Source organism: Salmo trutta, chromosome 24 (genome assembly GCF_901001165.1).
Source record: "Salmo trutta chromosome 24, fSalTru1.1, whole genome shotgun sequence".
Lineage (NCBI taxonomy): Eukaryota > Metazoa > Chordata > Actinopteri > Salmoniformes > Salmonidae > Salmo > Salmo trutta.
In genome coordinates, this window is record NC_042980.1 from 12,548,935 (window position 1) to 12,568,119 (window position 19,185).

Here is a 19,185-nt window from a genome sequence, read left to right on the forward strand (position 1 = left end):
TCTGAATTGTTATGTAAATAAGATATTTCTTTTTTACATATTTATACATTTGTGAAAATTTTGAACAACCTGTTTCCCTTTGTCATTATGGGGTATTGTGTGTAGATTGCTGAGGAATTATTTTTATTTAACCCATTTTAGAATAAGGCTTTAACGTAACAAAATATGGAAAAAGTCAAGGGGTCTGAATACTTTCTGAAGGCACTGTACTTGCAGAACAGGTTGTCATGTTTTCTTTTTCAAGAAGGAATGATTGGTTGAGCTAATAATCCGTGATAAAGTTACCCTTATTTTCTCCCACAGATTGGGGGTACATGGGTACATGAGGGCTCCATACTGTACTCCAAACCTATCATTGCCTCCCATGTTTTGGGATATTAGCCTACAGGGTACTGGGTTCCTGTTATGGCTTATCAGTCCAATGCACCCAGAGGAGACCTGAAAGGGCACTTTCCCACAGGTTAGGTTATCTGCTGTTAGCTGGAGTCTGTAGAGCAGGGTTACCCAACTGGCGGCCCACGGGTGGTTTTATGTGGCCCCCCAAGTTTAACAAAAGACTGTAACAGACTAAAAAAGACAGTAAAAACACCAGGGAATCAGCTCCAAGGGATTTTATTTTAAGAAATCTGTTTCCAAGTATTCCCATACATAATAGAAACACGTGATTGTATACAAATGTAAGCAAGGTTTGTAATTATTACGTTTTAGTCAAACATTATATATTTTTGGGCATCTTGCTGTCAATTTGCAGTCTACAAATTATTTGTAATTTTGTTCCAGCCCCCTGACCATCCGCTCAATAAAAAAATCAGACTGCAGCAGAATCTAGTTGATGATCGCTTCTGTAGAGTTCAGTACAGTGTAGATATAGTACTCTGTTTTGGAGTAGCCTATTGAATCAATAACTGCAGCTTTCTTGCCTTTAGCGTCTCAAGTTCAAGCTGCTCCAATCCGAACCACTGAATTAAAGATATTACTTCTGGATCATTATTCATTCCTCACACATTATCTGTACAATGAATTTACTAGAATGCTCTCAGTATTGTACTGAGCCAAAACAGTATTTTGCTAATATTTGTTCAGTTAGTTTACCCAAAGGTTTTTGGATCAATGAGTCACACATGTTATCTCAGCTCCATGGTCAATGACACCACTCTTATTTATGCTGCAAACTGGGTGTCTTGCCACATCATGAGCCCTATGGCGTATCATTGTGGGCCCATGACCTCTGGTTAAACCACATAGCATGTGGCTCCATTCACTCTTAATGTGTGTGTCTGACTCAGTCCTGGTCTATCACTGATCATGATCACTCCCTGGACCTCGATTTGAGAACACTTATCTTGGTATCTGAAAGACATCGGAAATTGTCAGTTTGATTTCATAGTGTGGCTAGGCGCATCTCTCCACAAACCGTGACTGACCGTGCAGAACACAGCATTAGCAGAAAGCCTCCCTAAGAGGGGGATTTGTTCTGCTATCTGAATGCCTTCAACTTCATTAGACATTCAGGAGTCCACATGTCTGGTAATATCTGATCTCAAATCAGTTTTTTTCCTCATGGAGATTTTGAATGGTTTGACGTATTGATTTGTTATTTTCTCTCCAAAAATGTATGCTTAGCTTATATAATCAGGTTTGGTGAATAATATTGATGAGGCAAAAAATCAATACAGTTACATATCGCAATATTATTTTTGGACTATGTTATATCAGTACTTTGACTCCAAATATTGATTTGTTAAAAATAAGTTAGCATTAACAAGCACTAGTCAACTGCGGTAGTTGTCACCCTATAGCTTGTTCTCCGTCTTCTTTTTAAATAGTGAGCCAACATCAGTCTGAACTTTTATTTCCATGACTGATCCAAACTCATTTTCTCGTGCTCTCTCTTGTCTCTCTGCAGCAGACATATAGTGAGAAATTTGTTTGGAACATCAAATGGCAATAAAATCGCAGTATTTAATCGCAATACATATAGAATTGTGAGAATCGCAATTCATATCGTATCGGCAACTAAGTATCGTGATAATATCGTATCATGAGGTCCCTGGCAATTCCCAGCCCTAATAAATAATGTCCTAAACAGTGTCCTCCATCTTCTCTTCTCAGCGGGTGAGCTCCACATTGCACAGCAAAGGTGCCTGTCCGGTGGCGGTGCCCCCCAGACACATCAGCCTGGAGGCCCACACCGCCCCTACTCCCCAGAGGATGTGTTCAGACTGAGCCTGGCCAAGGGCGTGTCCATGTCTTTGCCCTCCTCACCCTTGCTGCCTCGCCAGTCCTACATGATGCCCTCGCGCTCTAGCAAGAGATCCCCAGGTACTGTACTGCACTGCGTCCATCCAACCTCACCCCACCTCACCCATCATCACTCCTCCTCACCCCACCCCTCCTCACCACACTCCTCCTCACCCCACCCTACCCCTCACTTCTAGGCTTACAGCACTATACTATTACTGCAGTAGCTACACCACTACACTTACATTTACAAGTCCAGGCGTGAAGTGCTATGAGCATTTCCTGTTTCTCTGTTCTTGTAATCCCAGGCTGGGACTGGTTCAGTCTCAGTGGACGTCTTCTGAAAGTGACGTTTGCTGTCTTCCTTCAGGTGTTATTGTGTCAATGCTGGACATCTGACAGCGCCTGAGGATTGACAATCCTTTTAGCTTTCAACCAGAATTTCTGTAGCTTCCAGCTTGTTTTTTTTCTTCAAAACATGTCATACTGCCTTGCCGTTGTTATACTTGAAAAATACCTTCTTAGAAAGACAGGGGGAAAAGTATTGTCCATGCACTTGTATTCCTTTCATACTAAGACGGTTTTCCTCCAACTTTACCATACCGCCAACTTTATTCCGCCTTTTCTTTATATCTGAAAGGTATTTCCGGTATCAAAGCCAAAATTGTTTTTTCGCCAAACGACCTAGTAATAATTTCGGTAAAGTTCTTCCTACAGCTTAGTATGGAACGTAGCCGCAATGCTGAGGCAGCATTGGCATGCACTAGGCTCTTATACGCTTGATGGTTGCTAGGCAGCGCCCTGTTACCATCCTCCTGGCAGTTCTAAACTTTGCAAGACATGTGACTTCACCCATCTCTTTACATAGCCCATCTCAAAGCATGCACTGTTTTCTTAACCACAACTGGATGTTGGAATAGCCTAAATATCACAGAATGACAAAAATATTGGAATAAAGTAGGCTAATGCAATTGAAGGCATGTATCAAATTGTTGATTACTGAAAGTCATTCAATCCTTGTAATAAATATGAACCAATAACCTACCCGTGTGTGGTCAACTAGATGATCATTTCAGCACTGTTGTCTTTGGTACTTTGAGACAAGCGTAGGGACTCGTCTTCATAAATCAATAGGCCTAATGCCAGATTTTTCTTCTTCCACTGATTCATCATTTGGATATTGGTTAGGCTATAATTAGGTTGGCAAATGTTTGTGAAGTTGAGGTGGGTGCTGCTCATGATCATCTTGTCTAGTTGACTCATTTAGGCCTATTAGAACATGTTGCCAGCATGTTATGTAGTTTAACAAGTGGATTATTTTGCTCTTCAGTCGCTTAGTAGCCAATAGGCCTACCCCTGTCTGATAATCAATCAATGTTATTTTCTTTCACTGAATCTCTCTCTGTATAGGCTATTTGGTTAATTGTTTCCTGACTGGGCAAATAAGTGGAGGTGGTAGGCCTATAGCTCATCTATTTGTTTGCTCTATCGCTAATCAGAAATATTTAGTGTGCAATTATGCAGCCTAAATCAAGGGTATAGACAATTCCAAAAGCCCGCTGAGGTTGTGAAATGTTGAGCATGAGACTCACATTCTTTTGAAAATAGTATTGCTATTATTTTCTAGTGGAATGAGTGGAGTGAGGGAGGTAAAACGTGGATAAAAAAAGTATGAGCAGCGGTTCCACACGTTTACACATGCTGGCATGCGCATGGGAGGTATAAAAGGAGTATGCAGGCAAGAATATGGTAAAAATGGGCCTGTTTGAAAGGAGGTCATATAAACATTGCTCATTTTTGGGGGGGACAAAATACTGTAAATCCTATGTGAAAGCAGTATTGGTCAATTCATTCAGCTTTTGCACTGTATTCAATCTCCATGTGATTCCATTGTGTTTGAGTCAGGGTAGAGGAGAGTAAAGGGTTTGTTTGTTTGTTTGTTTGTTTGTTTCACTGTATCCCTCCTCTTCATCCCTCCATCCCTCCCACTTTATTTGATCAGCTTCTGTCAGGATGGTGGTCTTTACAGCGACGTAGCCTGTTGGCACTCTATTGGTTCTTAATGCGGGGCATGTGTACAGTATGTATACACAGTGTCTAATTGTTGCTCCTCTTTATCTGCTCCCCTCTCTCTCCCATGTTGCGAACATGACTGCCAACAGCTGTGGGTGTGTGCAGCCATCTTCAAAGCACCCCGGGCCATTGTATCTGGACCTGTTTCAACCTGTCTTTGTATTGTGAAGACTTTAGCAAAGAGGATAGAAATCCTTTAAGCGGTCACTCTGGTCCCTTGCACACATCTGGGAATCATCTGTGTGGTATCTACTCTTCAGTGGAGGCTGCTGAGGTGAGGACGGTTCATAATAATGGGTGGAACAGAGGAAATGGAATGGCATCAAACATGTGGAAGTCATGTGGAAGTCATGTGTTTGATGTATTTGCTACTTAGTCCATTCCAACCATTACCACAAGCCTGTCCTCCCCAATTAAGGTGCCACCAACCTCCTGTGCTACTCTTTGTTTTAAGTGCTCTGTGCTTTGATCCAGCCTTTAGTATAAGATGTGCTGGCAAGTAGGCCTTTGGCCTATAGATCCAACTAGGCCACTGGTCTAATTTCAGAGCAAGGCTATATTTTCTATACCTCAACAAATGCTTCTCTCATCAGTAACATAACTTTATTTTGAAGATTGAAATGTGGAAATCTCTATGGATGAGGTACATTTTACTCACTCCAACTGTATTGGAAATTGGAACCGTATTTTGGTATATTTTTGCCTGTTTGGAATGAGGTTTCTAATGGGGAGTATCCTGTTCTAATTTCAGCTACAGAGCTTGGGAATAGTACCCTCTGATCCAGACTGTTTTCATTTGAGAGATTGTGGTTGCCACAGATTTTTTCATCTCAAACCTCATTTGCTATGCTCTTTTTCCACAATTCTCTCCACACAGCGCTCTCCGATTCTAACGTTGGACTTGTGAGTTTATAAAGCAAACTGCGTATGTTATGCAAATGAACTTCGTTTTCAAAAGAGGCCTTCGACTGCAAAATATGCTTACTCTGTAGTTTATTGTGCTAAAACGAGAATCGGTAGCTGTATTTGTTAAAGCCAAGGAAAACCGTAGTCAAGTCGAGCAATGTGAAATCCACATCTGAATGTGTTATACGTTTGTCTAAGCACTGTACAGTCCCCTCTGACTCACCTACCACTCAACTTAAAAACACCTTTTATTCTTCATCCTCCAGGCGGTATTGATATTTGCCGTGATTGTTTTAAGCCCATCAAAGGCAGCTCTGATGAAAAGCACATTGACAGGAAAGAGGGGAAGAGTGAGAGAGAGGGGGAGGACAGGGTTTGTGAAGGGGAACAGGACCCAGAGAGAGTGTCTATGGAGACACTCTGAAGGTAAAGAAGTACAAAATGGGTATAGCAGAATAGGAGAGAATTAGTTAAGATGGTTCAGAAAATAAGGTAAAGGGGGATGGTTGAGGGTGGGCAGTCCACTGTCTCGCTCACAGATAAGTGACAAACTATAGGGGAAGAGTTCTCACCTACAGTTAATAAACACATACCGTAGTAGTACTGTAGGAAATATCCCAGCTCTCACTAATAACAGGTTGCCATCTTGAATATGTTCTTTTGGTCAAATACCTTCAGGGAAAACCCATAGCGAAAGCTTACCGTGGGAGAGTGGGTGTGTTTACTCTGCTGTAGTTTAGCAGTGTTTAACAAAGGGAACTGTCATGACCCAGTGACTTATCCCCTACAGACTCTGTGTCAGAGAGGGCGACAGAGAGAGAGAGATGTTTGTAAGTGAAACCAGATTGTGCTGATTCATCAGGGCAGCTCAGAAACATGCCTAGAGTTACCGTGACAGAGCTCCCTGCGCCTCAGGGACGAAGGCTCGGGGGGGAGTCCTGTCACCCCCACACTACTCAACCCACCCATCTCTACCCTGCTGCTCATCCTACCCTCATACTCCTCCTCATCCATCCACTATGACCTTTTTGGGAAGTGGTTGCTCTGATCCCGACGCCTTTGTGGCTTGCTTCATTTCCTGACAGATTGGATAATCTATAGCATTGTGGTGAAAGGCTTGATTTTAACGGGCGTCCTTTCATGAAGACTTCACAGAAACAACACAGAAAATACTGCGTGCCAATTAAGAGCGTGACGTATGCCTGAGGCACATGGGACTGGTGGAGCTGCTCACTGCTGCTGCTTTGATCAGCTAAGTAGAGAGCTGACAATGAACGCAGTGCAGACATGTGTTGCACAGGACCTCCAGTGTACAGTCTGAAGTTTACAGGTCCGGTGGAGGCTGGCCCATTGAGCCCTCAGCCTCAAGAAAGTGTGACTGACTGCCTCTGCTCTGACTGCCAGTGGGACATGATGGAATCCTGGGCAACTCCACAGTGACCTCCTCTGGTCATGTCGGGTCACTGTGTTTTTCATCAGTGAGTCCCTCCTGCCTCTAGTCTTCAAGGTCGTAACCGTCCAGCCAGGCTCTGTCTGAACCGGCTCTCCCTGTCTCCCTGATGACTTTCTGGGTGCTGGGAGTGGATGAGCAACATTCAAACACCCCATCTCCTCTCAGCCGTACACACATCTATACGCACATCAGACGTCCTGCCTACCAGATTTGCCAATAACAGCTCTGCTTCCGTCCCAATTATAGGCTTTACTAGTGACATTGGATTTCAACTAAGGCGATAGAGTGGGGAGAGTAGAGTTTACGCTCTACTTACCCCACCAGAGAGGATAGGTGAATGGACATTGTGAGGCACGTGGACAACAATTAGGCGTATACTTAGCCATCTTGACACACTTTTTGGAAACATGAAACAGCAAATCATATCATATGTATTACCGTTCTGGGCTGCTTATCATTTTAATCTGCATGTACAGTGCCTTCCGAAAGTATTCACAGCCCTTGGATTTTTCTACATTTTGTTGTATAACAGTCTGAATTTAAAATGGATTAGTGATATGTTTGTCACTGGCCCACACACAATACCCCATAATGTCAAAGTGAATTTGTTTTTGACATTTTTACAAATTAATAAAAATGTAAAGCTGAAATGTCTTCAGTCAATAAATATTCAACCCCTATCTTATGGCAAGCCTAAATTAAATTCAGGAGTAAACATTTGCTTAACAAGTCACACAAGTTGCATGAACTCTCTGTGTGCAATAATAGTGTTTAACATGATTTTTGAATGACTACCTTATCTCTGTACCCCATACATACAATCTTCTGTTAAAAACAGATTCAACCACAAAAACCAGGGAGGTTATCCAATGCCTTGCGAAGAAGGTCACCTGTTGGTAGATGGGTACAAATAAAAAGACATTGAGTATACCTTGGAGCATGGTGAAGTTATTAATTACACTTTGGATGGTTTATAAATACACCCAGTCACTACAAAGATACAGGCATTCCTTCCCAACTCAGTTGCCGGAGAGGAAGGAAACCGCTCAAGGGTTTCACCAGGAGGCCAATGCTGACTTTAAAACAGTTACAGAGTTTAATCACTCCTCTTTTCAGTTCGATGCAGATAGCAACTGGAACGAGCTGCAAAAACACTCAAATTGGACAATTTTATCGACATCTCTTCATTCAAAGACTCAATCATGGACACTCTTACTGACTGTTGTGGCTGCTTCACATGATGTATTGTTGTCTCTACCTTCTTGCCCTTTGTGCTGTTGTCTGTGCCCAATCATGTTTGTACCATGTTTTGTGCTGCTACCATGTTGTTGTCATGTTGTGTTGCTACCATGCTGTGTTGTCATGTGTTGTTGTCTTAGGTCTCTCTTTATGTAGTGTTTTGGTGTCTCTTGTTGTGATGTTTGTTTTTGTCCTATTTTTATTTATTTTTTAATCCCAGCCCCCGTCCCCACAGGAGGCCTTTTGCCTTTTGGTAGGCCGTCATTGTAAATAAGAATTTGTTCTTAACTGACTTGCCAAGTTAAATAAAAAATAATGTCTGTGATAGGAGAAAACTGAGGATGGATCAACAACTTTGTAGTTACTCCACAATACTAACCTAATTGAGATGGTGAAAAGAAGGAAGCCTGTACAGAATAAAAATATTCCAAAACATGCATCCTGTTTGCAACAAGGCACTAAAGTAATATTGCAAAAAATGTGGCAAAGCAATAATCTTTTTCTCCTGAATACAAAGTGTTATGTTTGGGGCAAATCCAATACAACACAATACTGAGTACCACTCTCCTATTTTCAAGCATAGTGGTGGCTGCATCATGTTATGGGTATGCTTGTAATCGTTAAGGACTAGGGAGTTTTTCAGGATAAAAAGAAACGGAATGGAGCTAAGCGCAGGCAAAATCCTAGAGGAAAACCTGGTTCACTCTGCTTTACATCAAACACTGGGAGATTAATTCACCTTTCAGCAGGACAATAACCTGAAACACTGCTTACCAAGAAGACAGTGAATGTTCCTGATTGGCCAAATTACAGTTTTGCCTTAAATCTGCTTGTATGTTGTCTAGCAATGATCAACAACCAGTTTAACAGAGCTGGAAGAATTTTGAAAATAATAATAGGAAAATAATAATAATGGGTAGATGGGCGAAAGAAAAAAATATTTAATACATTTTGAATTTAGGCTGTAACACAACAAAATGTGGAATAAGTCAAGGGGTATGAATAATTTCTGAAAGCACTGTTTATGGAATAAGGCTTGGGCAGAGCAGGTCCCTCGTAGGCCATTTCACATGGAAATCATTAAAAATTTTACACCTTGATGGAGAGCTTTGGCCCCAGTTCTCTAATAATAATCATTCAAAGATAGAACAAACAAACAGTCTACCAGTGACTACTATGACATAGGTGAAACTGATTGACAGTGTGTATACCAAAAGATAGCTATATGATTTAGCTGATGGCTTTCAGAGTTCAATACAGGTCTGTAATGTTAGCTAGCTAGCTAACTTACCCAACTAGGCTAGCTAATGTTAGGTTACCTCTAATTGAGAATCTTTCGTTTTGTTGTGAAGGGAAAAAAAATTGCTGTTATCATATCACTTCTCAGCTGTCGTCGAAATAGATTCCCCATCAGTTAAGCCTGAAAATCCCTCTGATAATCTTTGGTCATCGCACCATCCTAGAGATTATTTTGTGTTGGTCGTTGGAGGTAAACAAGCCATTATTCAAGTTTGTATCAGCATTCACTCTGAATGCCGGACTTTGTGGTTCACTATGAGCATCAAGGATCGCTCTGTACTTTGCTCCGTTCATCCTTCCCTCGATCCTGACTAGTCTCCCAGTCCCTGCTGCTGAAAAACATCCTCACAGCATGATGCTGGCACCACCATGCTTCACCGTAGGGATGGTGCCAGGTTTTCTCCAGACGTGACACTTGGCATTCTTGTTTCTCATGGTCTGAGAGTCCTTCAGGTGCCTTTTGACAAACTCCAAGCGAGCTGTCATGTGCCTTTTACTGAGAAGTGGCTTACGTTTAGCCACCCTCCAATAAAGTCCTGATTGGTGGAGTGGTGCAGAGATGGTTGTCCTTCTGGAAGGTACTCCCATTTTCACAGATGAACTCTGGAGCTCTGTCAGAGTGACCATCGGGTTCTTGGTCACCTCCCTGACCAAGGCCCTTCTCCCCCGATTGCTCAGTTTGGCCAGGCGGCCAGCTCTAGGAAGAGTCTTGGTGGTTCCAAACTTCTTCCATTTAATAATGATGGAGGCCATTGTGTTCTTGGGGACCTTCAATACTGAAAACACTTTTTGGTACCCTTCCCCAGATCTGTGCCTCGACACAATCCTGTCTCGGAGCTCTACGGACAATTCCTTCGACCTCATGGCTTGGTTTTTGCTCTGACATGCACTGTCAACTGTGGGACCTTATATGTGACCGACCATCTCAAATCGATCTTATGTAGAAACATTTGAAATAGTGTTTTTTTTCATTGGATATAATTAGAGACTCAGAGCTACAAAATGGTATATCATAAACTACAGTTGAAGAACAATGGGAAAGTAATTTTGCTTTGGAAGTTGATAAACCTGTAAACTCAGTTTTGAGAAAATGGCCTTTGAATGTTTTGGTACTACTATTAGAGAGCCCTTCTTTGTCTACACCCATTCAGCATCGTTCACACCCTCTTAAGCTTTAGCCCCATATATTTAAGGGTTGATCCGAGCGTTCTGTACTAACAGCAGCAGTCATGCACCCAAGCTAACTTGCTAGCTACTTCCAGACATCTAAGTGAGAGAGAGAGAACAGCTCACTGAACATTACTCACCCTAGCAGAGCTGGTTAGGCTGTTATGTTATCCAGAGCGTTGGTGACTGCAACTGTGCTGTCAGATTGTCCATTCGGAAATTCATAGCGTTTTCACGTTCAGAGCGCATACTGGACGCTCTGGCCGATGAGTAAGATTGATCCGAACATTCTGACCTCACAACGACAGTCAGGCACCCAAGCTAACTGGCTAACATTGGCTAGCTTGCTAGCTACTTCCAGACACATAATGAGAGAACACACCACTCTGACTATTTTACTCACCCTAGCAGAGTTGGTTAGGCTGTTTTCATGTTATCCAGAGCGTTGATGACTGTAACTTTGCTGCTGGCAACAATTTATTACGTTTTAAACACTGATTTCAAAACTCGGTCCTCCAGAAAGTGGAGAGCATACACGTAACCTTACCTGGCGAGCCAGCCAGCTAACGTTAGCTAGTTAACAGTACACTTTAACTTGACAGTAGGTTTATGCAGTTTTACTAATCAATACATTAAAAAAAAGCCTCATTAGGCAGGATTACCTAGACATACTGACCATTCTGACCAGCTCAAATAGACAGAAGTGTGCTATATGGCAGACCAATCCAAGCCCACTCATTATCTTAGCCTATTATGGCTGATCAATAGAAACAGAATACAGAGTTCAATTTCAAGTCTCATAGCAAAGGGTATGGGTAAAATGTATTTCAGTTTTTTTATTTGTAATACATTTGCAAACATTTCTAAAAAACAGTTTTCACTTTGTCATTATGGGGTATTGTGTGTAGATTGCTGAGGATTTTTTATTTATTTAATCAATTTTAGAATAAGGCTGTAACATAACAAAATGTGGACTTTTGTCCACATGGAATTACTTTCCTAATGCACTGTAGTAATGACTATATGCCGTGTCAGAGCCAGGGTGAAATTCCCCTTTAAGCTACATGTCAGAGCCAGCCTCCCCACAAATAACACATCAAACTAATTCTGTGGAGAGAAAGAGAGATGGACAGACAGAGAGAGAACAAGTACAGGGACACAGTTGGTTGCTATTCCCCTGGCACAACACAATGTATTTTTTCCTTTCAAAAGGTACATGCACACGATATTGATTTAATGCATCAGGGTTGCGTCTGGACCACTAACCTATCTTATTATGTCAAGGAAATCAATTGGAATGGGTTATCTAAATAGGAAATAAATAGGTTGGGAGGGTTATACAATAGCACTGCTTGAGGGACTATTGATTGAAGAGAACAAAGGGATTTTATGACTAGTAAATATTGGCAGTGTTACATGAAGGAGGTGGGGAGTCACTCAACAGGATATTGGTACAGTAGGCAACGCAGAGAAGATTGGATTTGTGTCAACAAAGAATTTATAGAGCACTGTTGACAGGTGGTGATCGATTAAGTACTAAAGTAATGGTTTAGCATGGCTATGTGTTTTCCAGTACATTTCATAGTTAAACCAAATACGTTAATAAAATGTAATATATACAGTTAATTTAGTGCTTAAGTTAGGTTAATGCTCAAACTGATAAACCCGTCTGTATCTGTCACAAGGCTTTCATAATGTGACTGATATTGATAATTACCTTTTCATCAGAGGGTGACATTCATTTCCGTGCTCAAGCCTCTGCTAAATGTTTTCTCAGTATTCATTTTCCTCTGCTATGCCAAATAGATTTTAGGCTCTCGTCCAAGACGGAACATTTGAAATTATAAATTGTTCTTTCTGGTAAGATTTGTTATTACTTTAACTGTCCATTGGGTCTTACAATAAATTTTTTGTCTCTGTCGAGGGGATGAATTTGCACGTCTCCTGAAGTCACCTCTACAGTATTAGCCCAGCAGTTACATGGCTGCCTCAGGGGATATTGATTGTTTCTGTGGGCTGTGGTAGAAAGGCTGTGGATACGTCCCAAATGTCACCCTGTTCTCTTTATAGTGCACTACTTTTGACCAGAACTCATAGGGATGAAATGTTTATACATTTACTGAAAAACAATACTATGGTTCCTGGTGAAGGGTTTCATTTATCTCATTATCTAGAACAGAGAGGGTTAGAATAGACATGACTCTTAAACTTAGAAAGCATTTAACACATTTGCAATACCTCCATACGGGTTAGTATCCTAAATTCATTGCATTGTCCTGAATGATAATGGTTATGAATAAAATAGTATCTAAACTCAGCAAAAAAAGAAACGTGTCTTTCAAAGATAATTTGTAAAAATCCAAATAACTTCACAGATCTTCATTGTAAAGGGTTTAAGACACTAACAGCTTACAGACGGTAGGCAATTAAGGTCACAGTTATGAAAACTTAGGACACTAAAGAGGCCTTTCTACTGACTCTGAAAAACACCAAAATAAAGATGCCCAGGGTCCCTACTCATTTGCATGAACTTGCCGTAGGCATGCTGCAAGGAGGCATGAGGACTGCGGATGTGGCCAGGGCAATAAATTGCAATGTCCGTACTGTGAGACGCCTAAGACAGCGCTACAGGGAGACAGGATGGACAGCTGATCGTCCTCGCCGTGGCAGACCACGTGTAACAACACCTGCACAGGATCGGTACATCCGAACATCACACCTGAGGGACAGGTACAGGATGGCAACAACAACTGCCCGAGTTACACCAGGAACGCACAATCCCTCCATCAGTGCTCAGAATGTCCACAAAAGGCTGAGAGAGGCTGGACTGAGGGCTTGTAGGCCTGTTGTAAGGCAGACATCACCAGCAACAACGTCGCCTATGGGCACAAACCCACAGTCGCTGGACCAGACAGGACTGGCAAAAAGTGCTCTTCACTGACGAGTCGCGGTTTTGTCTCACCGGGATGATGGTCGGATTTGCATTTATTGCCTGTACTCTGGAGCGGGATCGATTTGGAGGTGGAGGGTCCGTCATGGTCTGGGGCGGTGTGTCACAGCATCATCGGACTGAGCTTGTTGTCATTGCAGGCAATCTCAACGCTGTGCGTTACAGGAAAGACATCCTCCTCCCTCATGTGGTACCCTTCCTGCAGACTCATCCTGACATGACTCTCTAGCATGACAATGCCACCAGCCATACTGCTCATTCTGTGCGTGATTTCCTGCAAGACAGGAATGTCAGTGTTCTGCCATGGCCAGCAAAGAGCCCGGATCTCAATCCCATTGAGCATGTCTGGGACCTGTAGGATCGGAGGGTGAGGGCTAGGGCCATTCCCCCCAGAAATGTCCGGGAACTTGCAGGTGCCTTGGTGGAAGAGTGGGGTAACATCTCACAGCAAGAACTGGCAAATCTGGTGCCGTCCATTAGGAGGAGATGCACTGCAGTACTTAATGCAGCTGGTGGCCACACCAGATGCTGACTGTTATTTTTGATGTTGACCCCCCCTTTGTTCAGGGACACATTATTACATTTCTGTTAGTCACATGTCTGTGGAACTTTTTCAGTTTAGGTCTCAGTTGTTGAATCTTGTTATGTTCATACAAATATCTACACATGTTAAGTTTGCTGAAAATAAACGCAGTTGACAGTGAGAGGACTTTTCTATTTTTGTGGAGTTTATGTCTGCTCATGCCATTATCATTATCATGAATCATGTCAAACATTATGTTGAAGGAATTATCTTCTATGATACCTGATGGGTTTATTAGAATAGAAGGGTAAAGCAAAGGAAGGCTATGCGATCTGTGTCTCGCTCTCCCCATTTGTTTTGTATGAGAGGAACTGACCAATGATCAATGTCTCACACTTATAACTGAGTCTGTGGTTGCGAATCTTAATTTCCAACGGTCTTTTATCTCAGTCTGAATAGATTGTTTCACTGCTGAGTTGTAGAATGATGGCCCTAAAACAGAAAGAAGGGTATTGTCAGAGGCCTCCTTTTGTTGTTGCCACACAGAGCCATGTTGTGTCTCATGAAGAGTTGAAATGTCATAGTCCGTAGTCAAGAATGTGTAAAACTCATTAAACACATTTTGAAAGCTTAGATAATCCCCTCATTGGGGATTGACATCAACTGGACAATATTTCATATTTTAATGCTTTTCCTAGCTACGTTTATGTAGCGTTATAGCTTGTTTGTATGCCATTTGAGGGCTTGCACTTGTCTGAAGCTCTTACAAGTACGTGTGTGTGTGTAGCGCGCACACGAGTGTGTCACAGTTCAGTGGTCATGGCCCTCTGAGCTTCACCACAGAGAGGGCCAGTATGCAGAGTGCTCGTTACATCATGCTTGGCTGCCTCTCTCTCCCGTTGAGACCAGACCACTCTGCTTGGCTCCTCTGCATGCGATCTCCCCCCCCCCTACCCCCGCCCTGTCCTCTCTTTCTTTTGGGTAAAGTTTGAATACTTTACATTTCCTTGAGGTAAGCACACATCTATAAGTGTTTTGTATAGGTGAAAGCAAGGTGACCACCGTATTACTTTCACCAATCCAGCCCATTCAGGTCTATGGTTATTTCATGGAAGGTAGAAAGGAAGGATGCATTTCTGAAGTTTTCGAACAGGGCGCTGGTCTCCCAGCTGTATGTCTAATATCTCTTCTCCACATTGGATTCCAGACAACTAGGAAGTCACACCCTTCTAAACAGTAGGGTGTTATTTGATAGTGTGTTGTTTATCAAGAAACAACACAGGTGGAATCATGTATTGCAGGTTGTTGTGTATATGGCAGGAATGCTACTTGTCCAGCCACACATTTTTGTCCCTTTCAAACCCACTGAACCATCAGAGCTCTGCTGAATTAAGAGAAACTGCCTTGTTCCTGGGTATGTCCCAAATGGCACCCTATTGGCACCCTATACCCTACATAGTACACTACTTTTGGTGAAAGGTAGTGCACTATATAAGGAAAAGGATACCCTTTGGGACATATCCCTGGTTTGTTTTCCATGGCACTGTTATTGTGGCATTTTCCTTCCCTCGCTCCCTCTCTGTGTTCAGTTCTATTTCATTCTTCCCCTCCTGTGATGAGCTTACAATTGCCGTTGGAGGACATCACACTGAGATAATACTTATTTGTCCTCTCTGCGAGAGGTCTGCGGAGAGCGCTGAGCTTGGTTCATGCATTTTTATTTGTTTGGATTGGCTCAGAGAGTCAATATAAATATGTGTCCAAATGTGGCACCCTATTCCCTATAGTGCAACACTTTTGAAAAGGGATGTGACCATCATTTTTTTTTCTTAATGTTTAAACTGCATTTTTTTCTCTTGGTTTTCCATTAAAAAGATAAGAAAATGTCATAAAATACCACGTGAAATCCTATTGCGTGTTATGACCGCTAGAATCAGTTTTTGGCTGCAGATGAAATATTGTCCCGATGACAACCGTTCATTCCCATTGACACTAGTGTTCCTTCCATTTGTTATGTGCATTAGCGACTCACAACAAAAATAAACCTAAGTTATTTTCCCTACATTCTCTTTTCCCTCCATTGCGTGTCTCTCACTCAATTTCGATCCAACCACTCCCTCTACACACACGCGTGATGCTTACCCAAGCACCCATTAGGCCTATAAAAACATATCTAACTGATGGAATACACACACCACACTGTAGAAAAGCTACATTCCTAGCCAAATCAATACAGCTTTAGCACAAATTCTAAATGGACTGGTTGATTAAAGTAGGGAAATATGTGTTCCAGGCACTAGTTTTGGAATAATAGATGCGTCCTATCTATTTTAGCCTTTTTTGTGAAGTGTGCAGCTATAGTGTGCCATTTAGAATAGGTTACAACCCCCCCTAAACCTAGGCAGGTTCCAGACTGAAGTATGCAACAAAATCATTGTTTTGATGAAGGCAAATAGCATATGCATTAGTCTAGGAGCCTACTTTGTTTAATGTTTAACAAAATCCTGCCCACCAAGTTTAAGCTTACAAATCAAACACAGGGCAAAAGAAAACACACTCCAAATGCTGGTATCTATTGGTTAAAAGGAAATAATTGTTGCTTTCTAATGCTGTTAACTATATATCTCAACTCCCATTATAAAGGGAATAACACTCTATTGAAACAGGAGTAAATGGTGAGCAGTGATATTGAGAAAGACGCACCTGGTTCAATAGCGCGAATGTCGCTTGCAGCCCTTCATTTAGCAAATTAGCTCTCAACTCAAGTAGGCCATTGGCAATGGCTGCATGTCAACTGCAGTAATTTCTGTAATCAGCGCTTTCTTTTCCAACTGTTAACGGCGATGTCGTCCGGAGCGTTGATGTGCATTTTTTTTCCATTTATCAAGCTGATTGGGACCTGTTAGTGTTTTTTTTGTGATAGCTGCACTGTGATTTACATTTTGTGCTGAAAAAATACTTTTGGTTTTTCTTCAAATCAAATCAAACTTTATTTGTCACATGCGCCGAATACAACAAGCCCTTAACCAACAGTGCAGTTCAAGAAGAGTCAATGTAATAGTCCAGTGGCCATTTGATTAATTGTTCAGCAGTCTTATGGCTTGGGGGTGGAAGCTGTAACCTCTTACATCTAGGGGGCAGTAATTTCACGGCTGGATAAAAAACGTACCCGATTTAATCTGATTATTAGTCCTGCCCAGAAACTGGAATATGCATATAATTATTAGCTTTGGAGAGAAAACACTCCAAAGTTTCTGAAACTGTTTGAATGGTGTCTGTGAGTATAACAGAACTCCTATGGCAGGCAAAAACCTGAGATGCTTCTGTTCAGGAAGTACCCTGTCTGAACATTTCTTGCCCTTCTTGATTCTCTCTATCGTTTACAAAGGATCTCTGCTCTTACGTGACACTTCTCACGTCAACAATGGAGTCTCACAGCCCGGGAAAAACAGGAATGATGTCATTCAAAGCCCTGGCTGAAGCACACGAGAGCAAATGCTGAGTGGTCAGTCAATGGACTAAGCCTTAGGCGCGTGACACGCCCCGCCCCCGGCTTTCGGTTTTTTCCTCAGTTTACAGACAGGCAGATTCCCGGTCGGAATATTATCGCTTCTCTACGAGATAAATTGCATAAATATTGGTTTTAAACAGCGGTTGACATGCTTCGAAGTACGGTAATGGAATATTTCGAAATTTTTTGTCATATTTTGCGTCATGCTCGTGGCCGAGATTTAGCGTTGGGATAGTGTCTAGAACGCACGAACAAAACGTCGCTGTTTGGATATAACGATGGATTATTTGGGACCAAACCTACATTTGTTATTGAAGTAGAAGTCCTGGCAGTGTATTCTGATGAAGAACAAGCAAGGTAAGAACATTTTTCTTATAGGAAATGTGATTTTGGTGAAGGCTACACTGGGTGGGTGTCTAAATAGCTAGCCCTGTAACGCCGGGCTATGTACTTACATTATTGCAAAATGTGCTTCATCCGAAAAGCTATTTTAAAATCGGACATATCGAGTGCATAGAGGAGTTCTGTATCTATAATTCTTAAAATAATTGTTATGCTTTTTGTGAACGTTTATCGTGAGTAATTTAGTAAAATCACCGGAAGTGTTCGGTGGGAATGCTAGTTCTGAACGTCACATGCTAATGTAAAAAGCTGGTTTTTGATATAAATATGAACTTGATTGAACAGACATGCATGTATTGTATAACACAATGTCCTAGGTGTGTCATCTGATGAAGATCATCAAAGGTTAGTGCTGCATTTAGATATGGTTTGGGTTTATGTGACATGATATGCTAGCTTGAAAAATGGCTGTGTGATTATTCCTGGCTGGGTACTCTGCTGACATAATCTAATGTTTTGCTTTCGCTGTAAAGCCTTTTTGAAATCGGACAGTTTGGTTAGATAAAGGAGAGTCTTGTCTTTAAATAGCTGTAACATAGTCATATGTTTGAAAAGTGTAAGTTTTCGGATTTAGAGGAGTTTGAATTTCGCGCCCCGCCCATCATTGGATATTGGAGCAGACGTTCCGCTAGCGGAACGTGTAGATGTAAGAGGTTTAAGGAGCCTTTTGGTCCTAGACTTGACGCTCCGGTACCGCTTGCCGTGCGGGCAGGAGGGTTTTCCTTAACGATAATTGTTCTGTTTCGTTTACGCATTTTAACGTTTAAACATTCACACCCCTACTTTTGACCAAAGCCCATTAAAATGTGTGCACTATATAGGGAAATGTGTGCCGTTTTGGATGTACACAGAGTCTTAAGAGAGGCAGAGAGATCTGGCATAGTGTCTGTTTTGCTCCTCCTTGATCTGTCCTTCATAACGTCTCAGCGCCCTCACTCACTCACTCACTCTCCAGCCTTTTTCATGCTTATTAAACAATGCAATTTCTCATTGGGCAGGTCTTAAGTGTAGAATAGCAGCACGCTCTAATGGCTCTTTCAGGGGGCAGGCACCTGTTGATAAAGGCTTTGGGGTAAACATGAAAGAGTCATATCTAAGAGATGAGATTTGGGAAGAGGAAAACCTCTCTCTATGCTCTGACCTGAGAGTACTAGTACTAAACCTAACTATCTACATGATCTAGCCTCTTAACTTGAATTTACCCTAGTGCAGACATATAATCACTTTTCGGTTACTGCTTGAGTACATTAGGGTCATTCTATGAAAAGAGTGCTTATAGTGTCCCTTTGATATTTTAAGTAGCAATTGTGCACCAATATTTCATATTAAAAGCCTGTTATATTAAATTAAGTGCCCTTTAATATAAACCACATGGATAATTGTTTGTATTTTTATATGATTAAAGACTTGCTAAAGTGCGA

General features: G+C 41.8%; 1 protein-coding gene across 9 annotated transcripts in view; it reads left to right on the forward strand.

Annotated features, from left to right (window-relative positions):
• LOC115160706 (protein TANC1) overlaps window positions 1-19,185 on the forward strand; it is a 286,753-nt gene that overhangs the window by 84,369 nt on the left and 183,199 nt on the right. For 8 of the 9 annotated variants that reach the window (XM_029710993.1, XM_029710992.1, XM_029710995.1 and 5 more), the window contains one exon: window positions 2,113-2,322. In XM_029710993.1, coding sequence (XP_029566853.1) covers window positions 2,113-2,322 — 210 coding nt within the window. Of the gene's footprint in view, window positions 1-1,159; window positions 1,528-2,112; window positions 2,323-19,185 lie in introns of those variants that run through there. The other variant, XM_029710997.1, reaches the window with a different exon arrangement.